The sequence below is a fragment of the Euphorbia lathyris genome, chromosome 7 (assembly GCF_963576675.1).
Source record: "Euphorbia lathyris chromosome 7, ddEupLath1.1, whole genome shotgun sequence".
Taxonomy (NCBI): domain Eukaryota; kingdom Viridiplantae; phylum Streptophyta; class Magnoliopsida; order Malpighiales; family Euphorbiaceae; genus Euphorbia; species Euphorbia lathyris.
The window spans coordinates 27,639,136-27,656,160 of record NC_088916.1 but is presented as its reverse complement, the minus strand read 5'-3'; the positions used below and the strand labels follow the sequence as shown (position 1 = coordinate 27,656,160).

The following is a 17,025-nucleotide window of genomic DNA, read 5'->3' as shown; positions in this document are numbered from 1 at the left end:
TAAGCACATGTTACAGATCTTAGCTTTTGCTAATCCGAAAGATAATATTGTCAATTAATCTGACATAAACATTATTTATTATTAATGTTGACCTTAGTGAAAAGGAGTCAAATGACTTAAAGTACTTTTATGTGGAAAATTTTGAGGAAGTCTTAAAGTAGGATTTGTAACCATCTTGCAATAAGATATACAAAGGGTCAAACGGGGTCCCAACTAGTCACCTCAGTTGGATGCCTAAATTAGCGAATTTGAGAGGATGAAAATGAATATTAAGAGAATTTTTGGATTTTGTGAGAATATCTTTCTCTTAGAACTTTATCCTTATCTCTATATTAATCACCAAATAGGACCTAATACCATGTCATGGAATCGATTGAACTGATAGTTAAGGTCCAATTATATATCTTATATTAATCTCCAACACACCCCACACGCAAATGCCCATTGAACTCCGTTTGGTCCTATAGGCTCTAATATCATGTCATGGAACCGATTGAACTAAAAGCTCGAACTGATAGTTAAGGTCCAATCATATATCTTATAGCCCATCCCGCCATGTGTTTTTAATTCCACAAATTAATGAGGTTACCGCTCGACCGTTTGGTCCTAGAGGTTCTGATACCATATCATGGAACCGATTGAACTAAAAGCTCGAAGAATACACAAAGAATACACAAATGTCCGGCAAAACAGCGGCCATAGGGAAAACCCCCATGAAACCTGTTCATTGATTAATCCAATAGTTATTATATAGAAAAAACTAATATAATCCAATCAAGCAAAGAATCCATGAATTGGTTGTTAACAAACAATCAAATCGATGGATACTCTTTAGAGTTGGAATGGATTAGTTTTGGTTTGAGTTGCTTATTTTTTTCTTGAAGCAGAGTGGTTTGGATCAGTTATTAATTAACAACCAATCTATAAATTAATTTCATCCAAACCTATTATTATAGCTAGATTATTGAAAGCAGATAGGTTTGGACCGATTAATAATAAAAAAAGTGTAACGAACTGGTTAACGGAACTGTGCCCACCATACCCCTAGCTTTTACCATTTGTTTCTGCTTCTTCGGTTATTTCAACCAACTGTTTATCGGCTCATTTCTCCACCTATATATCAAAATGTCTCTTTTCTTTTATAGATTTTTGGATTAGATTGGTTAATAACTAGTAAATGGTAAAATAAATTAGTAAAGTAATTATTTTTGAGTCCATTTCAATCCAAGATTTATTTGGTTTTTAAGCAGCTTTACTCTAGGCGTAGGAGGCCACAGCATTCCACCAGGGAAAAGAAGACTACATCATAAAATTAAAAAGTGAGATATACAGTATTTGTTACAACTTATTGTAGAAGAGGTTTTCTATTTGTTTGACCTTCATCTTTCATAAATTATTGTTGTTGTGAAAATCCAAGTGAATATTGAGATTTCCAAAGCTTGAATGAAGGTGGTGTTTCATCACAAGGAGGCATATAAGGTGGTGGTTTGCGTAGGGATGTGTCTGCACTTTCTCCATTCTTCACTATAAAAACAGTTGCCATTCCCCAACTTAAATGGCGAGCCATATGACAGTGCCACAGCCATACACCTGGATTTACTGCTCTGAATCTAACAGCAAGCCATCCATATTTTGGGACTGAAGCAGTGTTCACAAATGGTGGATCAATCAAATTGTAAGTCTTTGGATCTTCTTTAAAATCAAAATTTCCATTCCCATATCCAACAATATAAAAGTTATGTCCATGGAGATGCATTGGATGCTCTATTGCTTCATTCAGTACATTAGTTGCTTGAAAAACAATCTCCACTTCTTCTCCATACTCTAGGACCTTCACTTCAGTCCCTCTGCTCGGCGTTACAGCATTCTCTGGGTAATCCTCTGCAACAAAATCAAAAAATGTGGGCGGCATGTCCGGGAAATCCTCTGTATAGAAACCACTCAAGTTGCTGCATACACCAAGCAATTCATCAGTATCATAATTAATATTAGTGCAAACTAGAAAAATATACCTTGTGCTAACCAATTATTTGAACCAAAAGCCAAGGTTTCCATAATTCGAACCATCAATTATAACAACTTCATCCAGTATTGTATAAACATTGTCCACTTTGACCCTCATACAACCTATTCTGTTTCACCGGTTTTAAACCCGTGTACATCATTCAAAACACCTCTCACTAATATAACCGTTTCTCCGTTTCTGATGTGGTATTTAGTTCATTTATGCCTTTATTGTATCATTTAGCACTGTGCAGATCGGGTTGTTACAGATTTACCAACTTTGTCATGGTTCATCCAGGAACTAACACATTGTATGTGGAGAATCAGCTTTAATATGTCAGAACTTAAAGTTCTGTAGTCAGATTCGAAAGGAATAGAATAAGAGAAATAGAGAGAGAAGAGAGAAGAATGAGGGAAGAGGGAATTTTAGAGAGAATTTAGGAAGAAGGAAGAAAATGAGTTCATTAATCTTTTGCATAACCAAAAAGACACCTCCTCCCCCTTTAAATAAAGTAAGGATAAGAACGGTTATAGACCGTTTTACAGTTGGATAACAAACTGCCAACAACTCCGCTACTTCCAAAACTGCATATAACCGTCATATCCTTTAAGGAAAAGAAACAATATAGGAAATGAGAAACAATTGGTCCTTCTACTTCTTAACTCCACGCTAGTACGTGACAATACCTTCAGAAAACACAAACAATATAATTAGGAACTACTTGATGGCCTTATCACCCACAAAGACATGACGTGTGTTGATGACCTTTTGTAGACATATGACCCACTTTGCATCTTCCATAGGGGGCAATATAGTAAGTACAAGAGTAGAATCACTTACTTTCTTCTGTTCTTTAAGAGATATATGAAATACAAGGGTGACTTCAACAGTTTCGGAGGACGTTGTAGCTTACAGGCAACCTTCCCAATTTTCTCAATTACTGCAAACGACCCACCGTATTTTGCAGAAAGATTCAGTGCTGTATGGCTGTAGTTTAAAGAAAACAATGTCCCCTACCTAGAATTTCCTATCAGTTTTGTTGCGATCAGCATTCTGCTTCATCTTATTCTAGGAATAAGCCAAACAAGCCTTAAGATAGGAGCTCATATGCTCTCTATTACGAAGGAAATCCTCCACTACAACTACATGGGAATCAGATGATGAGAGGGTAGGTAGATGAGGCCTAATTCTATAAATGGCTTGGAATGAACTCATTTTTAAGGAACTGTAGTAAATAGTATTATACCAATACTTGCGAGGCTGAGCGAATCCATCCATTTCTTGGGAGTGACAAAACACATACAACAGAGGTAGTAGTTCTCTAAGCACTGATTGAGTCTCCCAGTATGTCCATCAGTCCATGGATGATAAGCATTGCTGTATTGCATTTTAGTGCCTAATTTTTTCATAAATTCTTTCAAAAAACTTCCTGTAAATATTTTATCCCTGTCTGAAACTATAGATTACAGTATTCCATGAAGTTTAAATATGTTATCCATAAAGCCCTTAACAAATATGGATGAACTAAAAGGATGAGTCAAAGGGATAAAATGCCCTTGTTTTGTTTTTGTAAGTATAGAGTCATATCCTTTTAAAGGAGGCAATATTTTGATGAAGTCCATGGCTATGTATTGCCATGCTTTATGTGGAATATGCAGGGCTGAAGGAGTCCATGATATGCTTTGTGATCCATTTTCCCTCTCTTATAAGTGTCACAATTTGCCACACATATGATGACATCTTTCCGCATCTTGTGTCCATGCAAGGAAGAGTTGTGGTAGACTTTTAAAATTTTGGCCCTTAGATCAATTATAGCTCCAATATAAACCCACTATTTGAATCTCAGGATCTCATTATGGAAGGAGCACGTAGGCTGGACAGAAAGCTCTTGTATAAGGGATGTGGATGATACATCTCCTTGAAAAGAAGCTTGGACATTTCCAAGCCAAGTGGGCACAACTAGAGAAATAGCATACACCTTGTTAGTATCATCCATTCGCCTTGACAGTGCATGTGCTACCTTATTTTCAACTCTTTTTTTTACTGAGCAATCAAGGCCTAAGAGTTTGGAAACCCCTTTATGTTGCAAGTAGTTGTGTAATTTTTGCTCGAGTAAGTGTTTGTTTCTCTCATGGTTTGTCTTAATTATAAATGTAGAGTTTTCTAGGTAATGCTTCCAATAAGTGCAAGCATACACTATAGCCAGTAGGTCTCCTTCATAGGCTTACAGGAGTTGATTCCTAGGACTCAGGGTTTTAGACAAGAAGCATATAGTCTTACCATGTTGCATAAGTAGTGCTCTAAACCTAGACCCACTAGCATCACACTCCAAAACAACCGGCTGGCTTACTTTAGGTAGGGCTAAAACTGGTGCCTCAGTCATTAATTGCTTTAGGTGGAAAAAAGATGCAGTTGTTTCCATAGTCCACACAAACTGATCCTTCCTTAATAAATCAAGAGAGGCTTACTGATGCTCCGATAACTGTATATAAACCTCCTATAATATCCAATTAATCCCAAAAAACCTCTCAAGCCCTTAAGTTTGATTGGCATTGGCCATTCTAGCATTGTTGTCACCTTTGAGGGATTTGTAGCTACACCAACACTAGAAATGGTATGACAATAGCACACTTAGTTCAGTTAGTAATTGGAACACTATTTACAGATGTTGTAAGTGCTCTTCTTCACTAACACTGGAGATTATGTCGTCAAAAAAATACCAGCACAAACTTTCATAAATAAGGTTGTAAAATGGTACTCATGAGAGATTGAAAGGTAGAAAATGACTTCATTAATGTTTTGCATAACCAATACGTTCTCCACTAAACAGAGTAAGGACAAAAACAGTTATAGACAGCCGTAAATAATTTACTATTGGATAACAAACTACCAACAACTCCACTACTTCCAAAACTGCATATAACCGTCCTAGCCTTTAAGGAAAAGAAACAATACAGGAAATAGGAAATAACAACAATTTTGACAGAATAAACTAATTCCGGGACCAATTTTCTCAATTAGTCCTTCAACGTCTTAACTGATGCTAGTATGTGATGTAATACCATGTCAATAAAAAGGTTAAGATAGTTGTAAAGACCTAACAACACTACAAGAAAAATCATCATCACGGACCGAGAGTATTTTTGAAGAACCTATGGAAATTGTCTGTCCGTTATCACCCACATAATCATATAATTGTCACTGATGTGTGGTAGAATAGTTCCTGACATGTTATTGGAATAGCTTTTGTCATTATCCCTAACATTTTAAACCACAAGAATGTATTTACGAATTTGTGAAACGATAATAATAATACAAATAAAGTATAGGCGATGAGAAAGAAACGCATACTTGTAGTAGGCGTGAAGGACATCAGTTAGGGGATTCATCCAAGTTACATTGGTTAAGCTGGTAGAAAGAGCTTCAGTATCATTCAAATGGAATTCGTTAACAGCGGCAGTAATGTACATATGAGTGGAAATGTTTGTTGGTACATTCTGATGTTTAAGGCTTTTCAGATTTTTTCTGAAACTAATTGAAGCATTGAAATCTTTATTGTAAGGAAGGGTATGATATGGGAAAGATGGAGAAGTGGTTGAGTTGTTGCCTTTGTATTCAAGTATTGCAGTAGCAGTTGTGTTATCATAGTCTGGGTAGTCATCAGAACCTGTATAGAACTGTCTAGCAGCAATATAATAGCGCCCAACAGGCTGATCTGCTGTAACAAGAATGTCCATTGTGTTTCCTGGAGCTATAACCACACAGCTTGAGTTGAAGGGTTTAAGGTATGAGCCATCCATTCCTACAATTCTCAGATTATGTTGTGATATTGTGAAGAACATTTGTGAATTCATGGCTGCATTCACAACTCGAACAAGATACGTCTTTCCATATTCAACTTGCCAACGGTAACTTGTTGATTCTGCAACCAAAATACACAATGTAAACATATGTCTAACTCATCCAAAAGTACTTCCATGATTACTTAACATTGGTATAGTGAAATGCATACCTTGGGAGCAAGGATAAAAATCTCCTAGTTGGCCATTTATGGTGTAAGCATTCGAATCTTCTATATTAACTCCTGTTTCAAGTGCTTTATCCACTACTAAATTCATATCATCAATGTACCATGATCCTGCAAGGACAATAATGAACAATCAGCAATAAGATGATTTAGAGTCAAGAACCAGGTTGTTAGGACGATACCCAAAACAAGAATCTGTTCGGCGTGGGGGTTGGGAAAAGGATAGGAGTTTCCTTCATCAGGATAAATAACAATGGCTCCATGAACAGTGTTTCTAGTCCAATCACTATGAGCATGCCACCAAAGGGTACCTTCTTCATCGGAAAAGATAACCTGGTAAGTGAAATTAGTACCAGGCTTTATTGCACACTGTGTGATATATTCTGGACCATCTGACCATGGATTTCTCGGTTGCTTCACTCCATGCCTATAACAATCAAAACAAAATCTCAACTATTAGGATTTCACATGACTGTTAACTAGTTAGGATTGTGAAGTTGAGCAATCCTTTAAGAAAAACACAACTGACCAGGAAGCATAGTAATATGTTGATTAGTTTGGGGGACGTGGTATTTAATGTAAACAAAGGCCCCCTATAGGAGCCCCAACATTGAACCATGACTCTGATACCATGTAAACAATGGCCTAACTCACCCCAAAAAGTACCTCAAAGGGTGAGGATTGCCTCACATATTTAAGGAGCCATATAGTTTCCTCATTTAGCAATGTGGGATGTCTAACATTTAATTTGAAGAATGCTTTGCAGAGATTGATTTGAAGATCTGGGAAGTTATAGATAGTAACTGATTTGATTCAATGCCATGGATAGAAAAAACATACCAATGAATAGTGAGTTTATAATTTCCTAGATTGTGAACATTAACATACAAAGTGTCGCCCTTGTTCACATATATCACTGGTCCTGGTAGACTTTCATTTACAACCATCACAGCTTTTCTGCTACATAGCCTTGTAATGTTTTTTTCTTTCAGCTGGTTTAAGAAAAAGAAATTAATTAACTATATATAAGGTAACACAAATTTGATGTCAAAAATAATTAGCCGATTTGTTAGATGTAATACTCCGGGATTACTTTGAATCTCCACCTTACGATTCTAATAAGCCTAGATCTAACGGTGAATGAGTAAATTCTACATGCTCATTAAGGTGCATATGATCAAGACTGAGTAACAGCGATTGCTTACAACAAAATCATGATGGTGAACTTTTCCTTGAACCATGAAAACCATTATCAGCTGACTGACTGACTGACTGTTAAAGACCATTCGGTATTATCATTCATTAAACACAAAACTATCCGGTCATTATTTTGAATCTCCGATCATTATTTAGTTGCTAAATTGTTTTTCAAAATACTTCTATATAATAAATTTACAGTCGGAAATGGTGTGGAAAAGTCGTTGGTAATTGTAAATTATTTTTCCAAATAATTTTCATAATTTTTATATAATTATTAAACATTATTGATTATATCAACAAATAAAACGCATCAAATTAGCCTTATTTCAAGGGATGTGGTCTCTGGGCATCTGTTTATCAATTAGCATGCATATCTCAGATGATATTACTATTAATATTTATTATTAGTTATTTCATATCTCTTAAACGTGAATTAATTATAGCATCCATGATATTTTATTTACTTCATGAAAGTAATAAACTATTACTCATTAATTAGATCCATCTAAACAGCAATTATGTCCCACACATTAAAATGATTTGACTCTACAATAACATGACTGAGAGTAATAATAATAATAATAATAATAATAATAATAATAATAATAATAATAATAATAATAATAATAATAATAATCGAATATTATCTCTTAGGTCCACCAAGAAGCCTGGGTTGAATATCCCAAAAATCGTATGGTGGGATCAAAATGCAACTTTAATGGTTGTTATCCACTGTTGGGTTACAATCAACCACTAATCTGATTGTTACTCTACTCGATATGTTACTAATATAAGTAACATGCTTTATACTGTTATACTAAAACTTGAATTACCATCAAAACTAGGAAGTGAGGTCCACACAAAGCGTCGGATACGCTACATTTGGCACATGAGGCGCGTCTAACGCCACAAGAAAGCAGACCAAACTGCATTTCTTGTAGCCAGCTGCCTTCTTGTGTGAGTTTTCCAATATAGAATTGGGAGAAAATCTTTCTGAATGTTATTCACAGTGTAAACACACGTATATATACATATTAGGGCAGTAGGCTATACTGTAGGAATCCTAGTCTAAATACAACGTGACTCTAGTCCAAGACTTCCTAATTCTATGCAATAACTAATTAGGATGAGTTTGTTATCAAGTCTATTACATATTCCTATCACCCCCCTCAAGCTGTACAGTTCGTGCACGAACTGTAAGCTTGTCTATGAGAAATTGAAATCTGCCCTGTGCCAGCGGCTTAGTAAAAACATCTGCGGTTTGATCTTCAGTTGAAATATAACGAACCACCAACGACTTGGAGCGAACACGATCACGAACAAACTAAAAGTCAATCTCCAAATGCTTTATAGAATTGTGAAATACCGGGTTAGAGGAAAGATACACTGCACTAAGGTTGTCACACCATAAGATAGGAGGTTGTTGAACCGCAAATCCAATTTCCTTCATTAGCATCTGTAGCCAACTCAATTCTGATGTTGCTGTTGCAATAGATCGATACTCGGCCTCCGTAGAGGAACGAGATACCGTTCTTTGTTTCTTCGAGGTCCAAGACAGGAGATTTGGCCCTAGAAATGCTGCATACCCACTTGTGGATTTCCGATCATCTTTGTCACCGCCCCAATCCGCATCAGAAAAACAATATAATTGACCAATAGGACCTTTCTTCAAACTCAAACCATAATCCATCGTGCCATTAAGATAACGCAGAATGCGTTTAACCACACCTCAATGAACCTCGGTAGGTGTGTGCATAAATTGAGATACTTTATTAACCGCAAAAGACAAATCAGGACGTGTGAATGTCAAATATTACAAACCACCAACAATGCTCCGGTACAGAGTCGGATCATCAAACGCAGGACCATCGCCTAACTGTAACTTCTCTGATGGATTAGTGGGACTAGACACGGGTTTAGAGTCAGTCATCCGAGCTCTCTCAAGAATAGATTTACAATACTTCGATTGATGAAGTAGTAAACCATCAGATACAACCGAAACTTCTATGCCCAGAAAGTAGTGTACTGATTCCAAATTACGAATAGCAAATGTGTTTTCAAGAAATTGGACTAGTTTCTGAATGAGTGTTGACGAGTTCCCTGTCAATAGAAAATCATCAACATAAATGAGACAATAAACACGAACATTACCGCGAATGTAGAAGTAGAGAGAGCTATCCGTTTTGGATCCACAAAACACAAAAGAAACAAGCTTGGATGTGAGTTTCTCATGCCACATACGAGGAGACTGTTTGAGTCCATAGAGTGATCTTTGAAGCTTGCACTCACTGTGCGGTTGAGTAGGATCAATAAATCCCGAAGGTTGTGCCATATAAACATCCTCATGGAGATCACCATGCAAAAAGGCATTAGAAACATCAAGTTGAAGTATCGACCATCCCAAGGAAACTGCAAGAGACAGAATGAGCGGAATAGTAGTTGGCTTGATGACAGGGCTAAAAGTCTCGGTGTAATCAATTCCCGTTCATTGATTATACCCACGAGCAACCAAACGAGCCTTATACCTTTCAACACTGCCATCCGCCTTCGTTTTTACTTTGAATAACCAGCGACTATCAATAAGATTAGCTCCAGGAGGTAAGGAAACAAGGGTCCATGTCCCATTTCGAATGAGTGCATTATATTCATCAACCATGGCTTGACGCCACTAAGGACTCTTGGAAGCTTGAAGATATGTAGTTGGCTCCATATTCGTAGATGCAGTCAAAAGTTTAGGTTTAAACGTCCCCACCTGAGACCGAGTAACCATGCGTTTGTCAGGATCACGGAGAGCATTTAACAGCGGAGACATAGGCAGTGATGAATTAGAAGTGGTTGCTGGAGTGTGCATTGCCACAGTTTCCGAGATAGGCGAAGTAGGGGTTGATGTCGTGCCTGAACGCACGCCCAGATTTAGTGATGGTATCTGTTCCGCAACCGATGGTGATGGCGAAGCTTCCATCATAGGAATAGGAGCATTCAGAGTCCGAGGGGAGCCATGCAGCTCATGCATTGACGAAGCAGTAGAAGTGTCTGCTGAGGTCTGACCAGAATCGGGCAGCAAAGCAGATTTAGCTCTATGTTGAGAGGAACCACCGGGAGAGAGCAAAGGAAATGTCACCACAGGAGTCGGAAGCAGGGCATGAGATGAAGCATGGGTCACAGGTGAATTTTTAAGCACAAATACCTCGAAAGGAAACTCCTGTTCATCAAAAAGTACATGGCGTGAGATATAATGTTTTTGTGAAACAGGATCATAACACTTGTACCCCTTATGCAGTTTACTATAACCCAGAAAAATACACTTAGCGGAGCGGGGAGACAATTTATGAGGAGAGTATGGACGCAACCAAGGGTAACACAGACAACCAAAGATAAGTAATTGTGCATAATCAGGCATTTTATCAAAAAGTAACTGATAAGGAATAGTGTCGCACACTGGCTTCCGGTTTTCAGGTCGGGATGCGTGGCCGGCTCGATCTGCCTTTCGTGTTTTAGGTTTCGAGTCGCCACCAATCATCTCTTGAAACTGTGAGTGCGGACGTGATTGGTCATCCTATATGTTTGGATTGACTCTGTATGGTTCTGATAAGGACGGTCTTCGGAGAGATCGAAGTTCGTTTTTCCGATTACGTGTAGGGAAGAGATGTGATCTCACCCTACCCCGCCCGACGTATCGGTACTATTGTGATATTATGTGTTTGCTAGTTGCTTTGCTTTAAATTGTCAATATAAACCAGGTACTCGTGTTTTCTAGGGTTATTGGGTTTAGGTTTGGATTTGTTTTAATTTGGAATTACGTATATAACATACACGTAATTGTATTTATCGAATTAAAATCTAATTTTACCATAGTATATCACATATACCATAAGTAAAATATAGATTTTAATAAAGATTATTTTAAATGTATTATTAAATTCGAATGACATTTTCATATCGATTCGAATTAGTTTAGTTATGAATTCGAATGACATTTTCACATCGATCCGAATTAATTTGGTTGATTTTATTCATTCGAAATAACATTTCGAATTCATCTATTTTTTGTTTTAAATTACGCATATAGCATACACGCAATCATATTTTATTTAAAATTCAATTTTATTTTACGTATATTACATATACGATAAATAGGATTTGAATTTTAATAAGGAATGTTTTGGATATTTTTTATAAATTCAAACGACGTTACACATCAATTTGAACCTTGTTCGATTTGTTGAGATTCAAGATAGTCACTTTGAGCCGATTTATTTTGGTTTTAAAATTATGCATATCACATATACACGGTGCGTTTATATATATACTCGAACCCGATTTAGTTAACATACATAATATGTATGTAAAAAAAAACGAATTTTAATACGATTATATACATGAAGAAAATAATCTAAAAAGAATAATGAGCTATAAAATTGTATACCTACACTAACTTAATAATTACAAATATCAACACAAAGTAAATTATGAAAGTAAAATTATCAATATCTAAACTTATTGAGAATTAAAATTACAATTAGCCTAAGTTGAAAATAATAAAATGAATAGTTTTCTTTACGTATACAAACATGCTAATAATAAGCTAACTAATATAAACAGGGTCGTCTCCAGCATTTTGGAGGTCCTAGGCGCATTGTACACTTTTTTTCATATCTAAATCTAATACTATTTTAAAAATAATAAATATTAAATAGTAAAACCAATATATTATTAACTACAATTCAAGTCATATAATAATAACATAAAGCTAAGAAATTATTATTCTTCTTGCTTTTGTATATATAAAATCGAGTTTTCTTTTATATATTTAAAATCAAGTTTCTTCTCACTAGTCATGCGAGAAGCCAGCAGACGACAAAGTATTAATTTCTGAAAATTAATCTTGGACGGCTGAACTCGAACCTAATCGCAAGATTCTATGGAAAGAAAGAGAAGAATTTATCTTCGAGATTAAAAATTGGTTGAGTCGCGTATTTATTATGAATTACATGCTTAAATCACTATTTAGACATCGATTGATCCAAGGAATCTTGTCATTTGGCGCTTGATCTATCCAAAATTTTATCATTTGGCCACTGAACTATCCCAATTGATGAAATTTTAATCCAATTTGGATGGAAACTTAATAGAATTATTGACATATGATGATATTTTGATAATTAGACTTGATAAATTTTAGTTTAGAGATTTATTTTCTTGTTTTAATCTCATTAATTATTTGAGTAAATCAACTTTAAAACGTACGACATGTCAAACTCATATGTCAAAATATCACCACATATATAAGGAAACAATTTTATTAAGACTTCATCATAATTAAGTAGAATTTCATCAATTTGAATAGTTTATGGTCCAAATGTGACCAAATAATAAATTAGTGGTCAAATATTAAAAGTTTAAATAAATCAGAGTCTAAATAACATTTTATACCAAATTACAAATCGTAATTTATAAGTGAATTTCATCTTGTAATTTATAAAAAAATTAAAAAAAATTAAAATAACTATAATAACAAAGTAATAATTTATACATTTGTGTTATCAAATAAAAAAAGAAAAAATAAGAGAAAATGTGAACAAAAAAAAGCTAATCTAAGGAATTGAACTCTCACCCTTGAAAATATCTCCACTATGTCTTTACAATTGAAGCTAGCACTATTTCTTGTTATATATTTAATTTTATATACCTTTTAACCATAACTTTTTTTTAATAATTATCAAATTTTAAAAGATTTCCGATCGGAGGCCCCCGTAAGTCGGAGGCCCTAGGCCGCCGCCTAGGCGGCCTCCCCTGGAGCCGGCCCTGAATATAAACTAACTAATATACATCACATGCATACATCACAATAATATTTAATAGCATGCCAATAATAAACTAATAATTTGTAAATAAAAACTAAACCTACACATGTATAAGTAAAATATGGATAGGAGAGAAATGGGGCTTGAATTCATAAATTAATAAAAGTGAGGAGTAATATGTAATTAATAGGGACTTGATTGAACTTACTCTAAACAAGTAGAGACCTAATTAAAACATGGAGGGACTTTATCGAAGCAATTAAAATAATAGGGGGCCGAATTCATAAAGCAATAAAATGAGAGGGGTAAATGTGATTACTAAGGGTAAATTCGGAATAGAAAAGAATAGGGTATATATTTTGGATATTAGGGTTTACTAACCTTATTTGCATGTAGCCTCCACTCGTCTTCTTCCTTTTCTTTCTTTCACAAAGCTAAACCTTCATCTTCAATGGCAGAACCATCCTCTTCCTCTTCTGTTTTCATTTTTTAACCACAAACCAGACTCTGAAGGTCCTCCAACTTCGGTCAGGGAAGCTCGGCTCCTCCCATTCGTGGTCGTCGTTTCGCTCTCCAGCCTCTCTTCCGGTCTACTCCTCGCTACAGCGCCGTCGTCGGTTACATGGTGAGGATCTCATGTCTTTTCTCTTTTTCTTTTTCTGGAAGGATCTTAATGTTTACCTCCTAAGTCCGATCTCTTCCTCCTTTTTCAGATTCTCAGTGGCTCTTTGGTGGCTGGAGCTTGAAGAGAGATGACGGCACGATCCGATTAAGGGAAGTTCTTGAAGGGGTAAAATAGGGAAACCCAGGACATAGAACCGGTTTTGGATTTTCTTCTTTTAGTTCCTGATTCTTGGTTTTCTTCTAACTCTGTATTGAACAAATCGATTTTCCTTACTCTGAATAAAACTATTTACATATCAAATGAAAAATGGTTTTAAAACTCTTTGATTTCAAAACTCAATTATCTTTATCCATGCTTGAATCTAATAAATACAGAAATAGACAAATGAAACCGAAATTGAAGAAGAAGGGGATTTCCATTGATGATCAAGAAAATACACTCTTTGAAATGGCCCCATTAAAGTTTAAATCTGTATAAAATTGGGGGCCCTTTTCAAGGTGGTGTCCCACCTCTATTTATAGTAAAATTACAGAGAAATAAATGAAATTGGAGGCATCTACGTGGCCTTCTCTTGTTCAAGCATTTTAGCTTGTTCTCCAAGTTTTTGAAAGTATCATTGTTAGTCCTTGGATTAAATTTGCTTTCATGAACAGGCTGCTGGATTGAGTAAATTGTTCCTTTCGGTCCCTGGTATTTAATTTGGTTACTGAATAGGTCTGTTTGAATGGGCTTGTTGAATTGAATTCAGACCCGAACTTGGATGTGGAGCCGGATTGAATTTTGAATTATTTTTTACCCGAATAGATTTTGTTGGACTTGTACGGACATAACCTTGAGCTTCGAAATTTATCGACTTGAACAGATAATACTTGGAGTTTTGGACTTTATTGGACCTTTCAGAACATTCCCGAATTGAATGTGTCTTGATCTTACTTCTCGGGATATAAAGATTGTCTTTAAGTTTGAAGTTGGCATTTTTGAATATCAAAATTACTCAAAATTACTGTAAAAAAAAAAATAATAAGAGAAATATTTATATTAATAATGTAATATTTATTACCAAAAATTTCATTTTTAAGTTTTCAATTGTCGTTAATTTATTGACTTTTCAATTTTTGAATCTATTTGTCATAATTTGTTATTTAGAAATCAACTATATTCTAAACGTTTAATTATAATATAAATCGTAACCAAAGTCAATATTAACTTTAACTTTAATATACGATTTATATCATAATTCGCAATTCAGACTATAGACATTTCTAAATATAGTTTACGACAAATAAATAAGCATTGAAATGTTAATTCGATTGATTGACATCTGAACCTTAATTAATAAATTATACCTCGAATTTAAATAAATTCAATTTTATTTAAAACACGAGGAATATATCTCGAATAAAATTCATAATAGGTTAAAATTATACCTTAATTCTATTAAGTCGCATTTTGAATATAATTCGATATTTTTACCGATTTATACCGAAATATGACAAATTACTCTTAATAACACAATTTTCTCCTTAACAAATTATTCCCGAGATAATACCGTATATTTTGAATAATTTACGAATTGTTCAAATTTCGAATAAAATTTATTAAAAAACTTAAAAATTGGCCTGGACAAAAATGGATATCTACAAATAGCATAATTAAGAACCGAAGACGGCAACCGATTGATAAGATATACAACTGTGTCAAAAGCATAAGACCAAAAAACAGCTGGCAATTTCGCATGATTTAATAAGGCTAACCCAGTTTCAACTATGTGACGATGCTTTCACTCAGCACAACCATTTTGTTCCGGAGTATAGGGACAAGATGATCGTTGAACAATACCATTACTAGATAGGTATTTTGTCAAAGCACGAAATTCTCCACCCCAATCAGATTGAAAAGTTTTAATTGACAAACCAAAAAATTTCTCAACAATAGTGTGAAATTGAACAAATACATCATACACTTCGGACTTATGTTTAAGGAAGTAAATCCAAGAATACTTAGTATAATGATCAAAGAATATCGCATAATATGAATAACCATCAATAGAAGCAATTTTCGCAGGTCCCCAAACATCCGAACAAATCAATTTCAACAGTTGAGTAGCAACAAATGAAGATTTAACGAAAGAAAGTTTATGAATTTTGCTTAAACAACAAGCATCACAAAGGTTTTGAATTTTATTATTGGAAGAAACAATAACATTATCTCACACCAATTTCCTAACTACTGGAGTGGCCGCATGACCCAAACGAGCATGCCAGGTGGAAAGAGCTGCAAAATTGATCTGAACTGGATAGGGAGAGGTCACTGGAAGATAATAAAGCCCATCTTTACTCCGGTCCGTAAGGAGTGTTTCCTTCGTTGCCAAGTCCTTAATAACAAAATAATCAGCAAAGAATTCAACAGAAATATGATTAGATTCAGTAAGTGAACGTACAGAAATAAGATTTTGAGATGCAGAAGGAACAAAAAGAACATCTCTAAAATCAATCTTTTTACCATTGAGTTGACACGCAAATGAACCAACAGATTTAATAGGGATTTGAGAACCATTACCCATTGTGACTTGTTCAGGACCCTGATATTCAGAATGGGTTTGGAGGTTTTCCAAATCAGAGGTAAGGTGATGAGTTGCGCCTGTGTCCATGACCCATTGTTGCCCGCCTGAAGATGCTGCTAGATGTGACTGTGGCCTTGAATTCCTTTGCTCTCGTGGGAAAGAGGGTGAGCTACACTTGTTGGCATAGTGGCCACGCCCTTTGCAATTATAGCATAAAACTGTGGAGATATCAGCAGGAGCTGATTGAGTCTGACCAGTCCAATCCGAATTCGGATTATACTGACTACGAGGGGCATTGAACGAATTACGACCTCCTCGGTGTTGCCTGGCACGTCCTCTACTGCGAGAGGAATTTCCTCCACGAGCTACATAATGAGCAGTTGGTGCAATAACATCCATGGAAACCGATTCTCGGCTAAGATTAACTTCTTCATTCAATAACAGCCCGAAAAGAGTATTATAGCTGATAAGAATCTATTGAGCATCAATAGCTCGAGAAAAAGGACGATACATCGGGCCTAAGCCATTCATAATACAATCAACGAACTCACTCTCTGGCATAGGTTGTTGTAGAACTGATAACTGGTCAAACATTGCTTTGGCACACTGTAAGTAAGCAGTGATTGGGTTTGAGTTTCGACGAAGGGTCTGAATCTGTTGACGAATATGACGAACCATGGGTTGAGAACTCTGCGCAAAAATATCGTGAATCTTGGTCCATGCCTCCTTGGATGTTGCCGAACCTACCAATTGAGGGAGCATAGTTTCAGATACAGAAGAGTATATCCAGGAAAGAATTTT

General features: G+C 35.5%; 1 protein-coding gene and 1 long non-coding RNA gene across 5 annotated transcripts; one reads left to right on the top strand and one right to left on the bottom strand.

The window, feature by feature from the left end:
* Positions 1-993: 993 nt before the first annotated feature.
* On the bottom strand, positions 994-13,557 carry LOC136235418 (putative laccase-9). 4 transcript variants are annotated; one of them, XM_066025087.1, is made up of 8 exons: positions 13,418-13,545; positions 9,474-10,434; positions 8,599-9,332; positions 6,873-7,024; positions 6,215-6,459; positions 6,018-6,143; positions 5,357-5,927; positions 994-1,949 (listed from the first exon to the last, which is right to left on the bottom strand). In XM_066025087.1, the coding sequence occupies exons 3-8, from the start codon at positions 8,920-8,922 to the stop codon at positions 1,394-1,396; spliced, it is 1,974 nt and encodes a 657-aa protein (XP_065881159.1). In that variant the 5' UTR covers positions 8,923-9,332; positions 9,474-10,434; positions 13,418-13,545; the 3' UTR covers positions 994-1,393. The 4 variants fall into 4 exon arrangements, with proteins under 4 accessions (XP_065881159.1, XP_065881158.1, XP_065881160.1 ...); XM_066025086.1 differs by having other exon boundaries at positions 8,599-10,434; XM_066025088.1 differs by lacking the exons at positions 8,599-9,332; positions 9,474-10,434 and having other exon boundaries at positions 13,418-13,557.
* LOC136235420 (uncharacterized) lies at positions 13,521-14,573 on the top strand. Its single transcript, XR_010691792.1, has 2 exons — positions 13,521-13,661; positions 13,750-14,573. It is a non-coding gene; the product is annotated as an uncharacterized lncRNA (long non-coding RNA).
* Positions 14,574-17,025: the final 2,452 nt, after the last annotated feature.